This window comes from Penaeus monodon, chromosome 6, assembly GCF_015228065.2.
Source record: "Penaeus monodon isolate SGIC_2016 chromosome 6, NSTDA_Pmon_1, whole genome shotgun sequence".
Lineage (NCBI taxonomy): Eukaryota > Metazoa > Arthropoda > Malacostraca > Decapoda > Penaeidae > Penaeus > Penaeus monodon.
Window position 1 is genome coordinate 44,949,689 of NC_051391.1, and position 7,500 is coordinate 44,957,188.

Below are 7,500 nucleotides of genomic sequence, written 5' to 3' on the forward strand. Positions count from 1 at the left end.
GGTACTTGGTATGGCATTCACTACATTGAAAACCCTTGTAACCAATTTGTTTTGAATGTGTTCATTATAAAATATAAAATACAATTATATTAATTATATTAAGCATGTCCTAGTAAAATCCAGTATGGACGACTATGAATATAAAAGAAACTGAAGAAAAACAACAAGGCAAGAGGGCCGGTACTATGAGAACCCCAAGGTTTTCCTCCCAAGGATGTAGATGAAATATCAGCTGTGGAATTTTATACCTTTTAGTCGAAACAAAGAATCATGCCACCCAGTGCCCTAATAAAGAAACAAGCATTTCACTGCCAGCACAACGAAAACGACTCCTGCGTCTTTGCACATTTATTGTAATTAAAGATTAACCAGTTGGTCGTGCAAACAGATCTACAGAAAAGCGTTTCTGCGAGATGGACCATGGAGGAAATGGCGGAACGGGCAGGAAGGATATGAGAGCTGGTAACCCTCCCTTGTCCTGGGGACAGGCTTCCACCAGGGTGTCTCTGGGCGGGCCGCGTTGTTTGTGAACCAGCATCCGTGGTTGATATTTTGCGAAATATTTTGATTCTGCATTAATTATTCTTTATGATGTGATTTGGACATTACTTTTATTTTTATTTTGTTTTATTTTATTTTTTGTCTGATTTTCTTTAACTTGGTATGCAAGAACCGTGTGGGACTCCTGCAGGTTTATCGAACGTGATGTCATCATATCAAAATTAGTAAATTTTGCACAAAGATAATATTTGCCACGAGTTGCAGCAAAACAACTTAATAATATCCTCTAGCGACCCCTGACAACACGCCCACCCCACACACCCCGCCTCTATAGCCCTTAACTGATCGCTCTCGCAGTAACACCATATAGCAACACATAATATAATAAACAAGCAAATAGCTTTTCCTCTTGAAAAAATGTACAAATTCCTATTTTTCACCTAGGCAAGCGAAATTTCCCATTTCGCCCTCTCGGATAATGTCGTTTACACATAAAGTGAGATGTTGAGGTTACGGGGGTTGGTGGCCGGGAACAAGCTATTCACCAGTCCGGGAACTGGAGAGCTTCAGTTGGGTTTGTGTCGTTGTGTTCGCCATGTCGCTCTCAAGGTGCTTCACCACCGCTCTCCGGTCCCGCCGTGCCCTGGAGAGGACTCTTCTGCCTGCTGCCTCCGCTGTTACAGGCTTGAACAAGGTACTTCAATAAGGACTGGGGATTTTACTTCTTTCTTCTAAAAATCCTGCATTTCTCCGATTCAAACTTTTTTGCTTGCTAGGTACAGCATGTCCACAAGACAAACACAAGGTTAAAAGAAGCATAAACAACATAGAATTTGTTCCTTATAATCTTGAAACGATTGAATTTCCTTTATTCTTTCTGCAATGACCAAACTGAAGTCAGCCGGCAGAACGCTCTCCAGATACTTGGTATTCAACACGCTTCTTCGTTATTCAGCATCACAAGACAAGAGTGTTTCTGAATTAGAGCAAATCCGTAGATGTATAAAAGCTTTCGGAAACTACACGCTGAGGGACAACAGTTGTCCCTGAAAAGAAACCTTGTTGAAATATAAAAGCTGATCAACAGGTGGCAGGTTAAGTGGCTATGGCAACTGTGCCCTGCCGAAGGAGTCTGGGCATTTTATTGACCTGAATGGAAAGGGAATTGATTCAGTCGTGTGTCGCCATGCACACGCGTTTGTGGACTTGGTTATCACAATGCACTTGACTTAGACCCATGAGAAAGGTTCTTTAATTAGTTTCATGTGTGCCGTCATGCCCTACAATCTAAATTTGAAGATTTAAACGACTGATGAATTAGAACCAAAATGTCATTCTGTTTGTGTTACAACTTCAGTGAAACCAACATCGAAATTACTTTAGTGAGAAACTTTTACTTATCTAAGTGCCTTTCCATTGTAGGCAGGCTATTCTTCCAACCCATACCCATATCGATGTAGGCCTAAGTTTCTTACACGTGCCTCAGTATTACCGACAGTTATCTGTTACCCAGCAATTGTTATCTAATAAACCGATCAGAACTATACCATGACTTTTTGCCATAAACAGAACCAAGGACAAAAAGAACTGATACATCGTCGGTCTACAACGAGTGCTTTAGAGAAGAATTACACATGCATGACCTTAAAACTCGATAGGCCTACTTTGGAATAGTACCGTTTTGGTTTACGGGTACAATTCCGCCTCACGCCCAACTGCACCAAGTCACTGATAACGCCTCGTACACACACACGCACACGAACGCACGCACGCACACGCGCCACACACACACACACACACACACACACACACACACACACACACACACACACACACACACACACACACACACATACACACGCACGCACACAAACACGCACGCAAACACACGCACACCAAGACACACACTCAAACAAACACACACACACTTTCACAAATTCCTCTATCTCCTCTCCTCTCCTCCCGTCTCTCATCTCATCTCTCTCTCTCTCTCTCTTTCTCTCTCTCTCTCTCTCTCTCTCTCTCATCTCCCTTCTCTCTCATCCCCCCTCTCCCTTCTCTCTCATCCCTCCTCTCTCTCCTCCCCCCTCTCCCCTCTCTCTCCTCCCCCCTCTCCCCTCTCTCTCCCCCCTCCTCTCTCTCCTCCCCCCTCTCCCCTCTCTCTCTCCCCAAATGCGTAGATTAGTTTTAGATTATATATTCTTCATTAAAAATCATCATGACTCCAACTACTTATTTCGGACGATGAGAACAGGCAAGGGACATCCGTTCGCTTGAACCTTAGGTATGTACAAGTAGGCCTACAGTATGTTCTGGTAAACGTGCTTGTGGCAGGACCTATTGTATAAGAAGGCCTAACACGAGGGTAGTTATTTACGAATTTTTGTTTTACTATTATGTGGCTCTCTCGGTTCCACTCTAAATATTAGTTATTACCAATACTGAGATTCATCCATTGCCGAATCTATACAACGGTGAAAGATATCAATTTCCAATCATTTCACAAAATATTGCTACAATTATCTGATAAAGGCAACACTCGTAAAGTTCCATTCAGGATACGGCCTTCCAATACCTTGTTCTATCAGGTCTTATCAACTCCAGGGCTGGTGGGAGTTTGCGAGGAGGCGAATGCTTTTAGTTACATTTTTGTTTTGCATCGTGGGGGGAGATGATGCCCTTCCCTATTTAGCTTGATCACCTTTTTCTCCTCATTTTCTCCATTTATATGTTTTCCGCCCCTCTCTCTCTCTCTCTCTCTCTCTCTCTCTCTCTCTCTCTCTCTCTCTCTCTCTCTCTCTCTCTCTCTCTCTCTCTCTCTCTCTCTCTCTCCTCTCCTCTCCTCTCCTCTCTCATTCTCTCTCTCTCTCTCTCTCTCTCTCTCTCTCCTCTCGCTCTCGCTCTCTCTCTCTCTCTCTCTCTCTCTCTCTCTCTCTCTCTGTGTGCGTGCGTGCGTGCGTGCGCGCCTGCGTGCCTGCGTGTGCGTTAGTACATGTTAATCTTACGATTAATATTCTTCAAGAAAGCCTAACAGTCCAGGAATTTTATGTCGCTATGTACAGCATCAGGATATATGACTTATTGCTTAATATGCTTCAGCATGTTTCGTTGAGCTTTTACATTACATCTGCTGGTTGTCGATTGAAAGTGTATTTTATATATATATATATATATATATATATATATATATATATATATATATATATATATATATATATATTGATACAATATGATTCCTAAAGCAAAGTTGCAGGGTGTCTCAATCTCTAATGAAAACTTATTCCATTGCACGCAACATTTCCCCCTCATACAGCATACTGATAAGTGTGATTTTCTTATACTCCACTCTAAACAGTGGGGCTCTCATATATTCTATGCTGTTTGCCAGACCCCGAACAGCGCTGCACAACGTGCCTTCTAAAAGCTCTAGTCAGGCAGTATGAGTCACTCACAGTCAAATTTTGTATCATTGTAACTTTCTCGTATTACAAACTAGGTAGTACGTGTCACTACAGTACGAGGTGTAGCTTTCTCAAATGAATGTATAGACAAAACAAAGCTGAAACTCCTCATGCTATATATCGCATTGGAACTCTGTAAACACAAACTGCCATTAAGCCCTCTCCCTTCAATTAACTTACCAGGACAGAGGAAAGAAAGGAGGGTATGGATTGAATGAAGAAATACAGCATGCCCAAAAATAGAAGATAAATGTATGCAGATTGTGTGGGTGAATGCACGTAGACTCAAGCGAAGTAGGTTAGATGCTATCGGGGTATTAGGAAGTTCAGAAATTTGATAACTAGGTGTTCATATTTTGTTTTCTTTTTTTCAGGTTGCAGAAGATGAAGCTAGAGGAAAAGTATACTATGCTCCTACTGCTCAGGTGAGTTGCTACTTATGAGGAATCCTTCAAATTGTGCGAGAACGTAACCGTGCCATCACTTAAGACTGTAGACGATGGTCATGTGAGCTAAAATATGCAAATGAGTTTACAAGTAATCATACAAACAGTACCATACTAGACATTAGAAGATACAGACACAGATGCGCACAGGATACTCACATCCAAACGCAAATACACGCAAGCTCTATCTCACCCAAAAACCAACTGATCATAACTAAAATGCAACCCCCATCCAGTCGCAGGTGGGGCACGTGCGCCACTACAGCAAGCGGGCCAGCGTGCGGAAACACCAAGAGTCCGACTCCGATTCGTCCGACTCCGACCGCGAGTCCGGGAAGGGGAAACGGGGCACGAGGGTGAGTTGCTGGATGTCTTTGTTTTGTTTTTTGTTGCTTTGTGTTGTTTGTGCTTCCTAATTTTGTGTGATTTTTGTTCGGTTGTTTGATCGTATTCACAGACTTGTTTGTTTTGGTTTATTTAATGTCCTCTGTCGTTTTTCGTTTGTTCCTTCGTTTTATTTTGCGTTTTGCAATGTCTTTTATTTTATTTGTTTATATCTTTGATTTTAATGCCTAATTCAGAATTATTTTTCTCTTTATTTGGATGCCACAGAAGACATTGTTCTAGATGTTAATAGACTTCTAGATGTTAATAGATGTTAGTATTCTTCGACATTTTGTTGTTATATACAAGAAAGGTTCCTAGAAATCTCAAGGACCCCAGAACAGGACGGTGTTACATCCAGGCAATTGGATCTTATAATGTAACTGTTCATATTTATCAAAACTTTTTGGAAATATGCATTTATCCAGCATTAAATCTGTAGGAAAATCCCTTCGAAATCCATCTCTCGGACCCCTGGGAAGTTCTCTGCGTATCCCGGGTTGACAAGCACTGATCTTCCGCATTTCCCTGCCCTGATACATCTAAAGCTAACTTCCAGTGTAATTTCCACCAATTAGTTCGATAAGAAAGAGAAATCGAGTGATAGGCCTAACCTAACCGGTGTAGTCTTGCCTGCTGTTAATCTTATCTTTTCGAAACGGGAGAATAATAATGATAAGGTTCAGACATATACGAGTAGTGGAATCTGCACATCTCTCTCTCGATGGTGACTTCTGAGAGTAATCTTATCAAATTCATTTAATGAGACAGCTTGATAACAATTCCACTTTATGAAGATGAAACAAAATCCAAGTTTTTCTTATTTATTTATTTATTTATTTATTTATTTTTTTATTATGGGAACTTCTTTCATATTCCTTTGTGTTTGTCTTTTCTTTTCTTCTTTTCCGCCATTTTCAACTTGAAAATGGGCATTAGAGAAATGAACTATGGTAAAATGTATTCGGTCGACTCTCAAAATATTGAAAAACGAACATTTATTATCTTTAGTTGGACCCTTGCCATAAAAATGATAATGATAATAATAATGGTAACAATGATAAGAATTATATTGATAATAATAATAGTAATGATAATGGTATTGTTAGTAATGGTAGTAAAGATAATGATAAGAAGAATAGTAATAATAATAACAACAATAATAATAATGATAATGATGACAATACTAATAACACCAATGAAAATTAAATTTATAAAAAAAAAAAAAAAAAAATATTGATTACATTGATTATAATACAATTATCATTATGATAATGGTAATGATAATGATAAGGGCAGTTCTAATGGTTTTGATACTATCAAGATTAAGCATATTTAATTATAATAATAATGACAGTTATTATTCTAATATTAATAGTTATAAAAATTGGAATAAAAACGTCGGTAATGCCATAAATCGCAAATCCGTATGGACGAAATGACATTTACATAAAATTGTTACCAAGAAACAAGTGCATGTATAAAAGGTATAAATGTGAATTAATATTTCACAATACAAGAGATGTATTTGGCCAGTTTCGCTTAAAAATGTGTATATTAAAAAAAATACAATTCATCTTGGAAGAATTATTCGGACGATAACTAGAACAAAAAACACTACATTTACGTTTACATGAGGTTAGCAACGAACCAAATGTCATTAAATAAAAAATACACTTTATATTTACGTTCTTATGACGTCATATACAGAAGAAAATACTGGATATGATCTAGAGGCACACGACGAAAGTAAAGACCAAGACCTAGAGTTACACGGCGAAAGTAAACGCTCGTATAGTCAGAGCACATAACGAGTGGGAGCGAATTTAATCTCACCAAGCACATAGTACAGTTATTTTATGTATGTCTGTTTGCTGTATTTTTTAATTGACTGCGTTGTACTTACACTTGCAGTATATATATTTGCGCAGTGTGTATATTATGTTTTGGATGCAGATAAATGTATTGTTTTACAATTGTGTAATGTATTGTGCGTTATATTTATGTTGCATTCTATTGAAGATCTCGATTTGTTTTTACCAGTGTTTACAAAGTAATTATTGTTCCGATACGTCATGCTAAATATATTAATTGATTTATTTATTATTTCGCTATTTTCTGTCAGTTTGACTAAAAATATAGATATTTATTTACATATTTCCTTATAGTTTATATTTATATTTTTAGCTTTTCCTTTCTTGACATTATGCCTATCTACAAATTCTACAAAAGTTTGTTATCTAAGGTTATTTTTTACATTCTTTGTATGTTAGCGTTTATATTATGTAATGTCTATAAAGTGTTAGATTTATTGTGTCCTATTTAATGATTCTGTGAGTGACTTTATCTCCGAATACATTTATTAGCTCTACTGTATTTATTTACTGACTGTTTTCATTATTTGATGTTTTGGTCTTTTTTTTCTATAGTCATTTCGCTAGCCGCATGACCTTTCTTATTTGTTTTTTAGTTTAATTCCCTACCGTGTAACGTAACAGAAATTGAGCAGTGTTCATTGCGACAAATGAAATAAAGGTATGAGTGAGAATGAATATCTTCACGGTGCAAGAGATGTATTTGACCGGTTTCCATTATATCATCGTCAGAAATATATAAATTTCTGACGAAGATATAATGGAAACTGATCAGATACATCTCTTGCACTGTGAAAATATTCATTCTCATTCCTATGTCAGAAGAGTTCTTGG

The 7,500-nt window shown here is 38.0% G+C and overlaps 1 protein-coding gene across 1 annotated transcript in view; it reads left to right on the forward strand.

The window, feature by feature from the left end:
- The first annotated feature begins 974 nt into the window (after positions 1–974).
- Positions 975–7,500, forward strand: part of LOC119574559 (sarcoplasmic calcium-binding protein-like) — a 22,402-nt gene continuing 15,876 nt past the window's right edge. Inside the window, exons 1-3 of the mRNA XM_037921832.1 lie at positions 975–1,195; positions 4,337–4,387; positions 4,645–4,764. Coding sequence (XP_037777760.1) covers positions 1,097–1,195; positions 4,337–4,387; positions 4,645–4,764 — 270 coding nt within the window. The 5' untranslated portion in view covers positions 975–1,096. The remainder of the gene's footprint in view (positions 1,196–4,336; positions 4,388–4,644; positions 4,765–7,500) is intronic.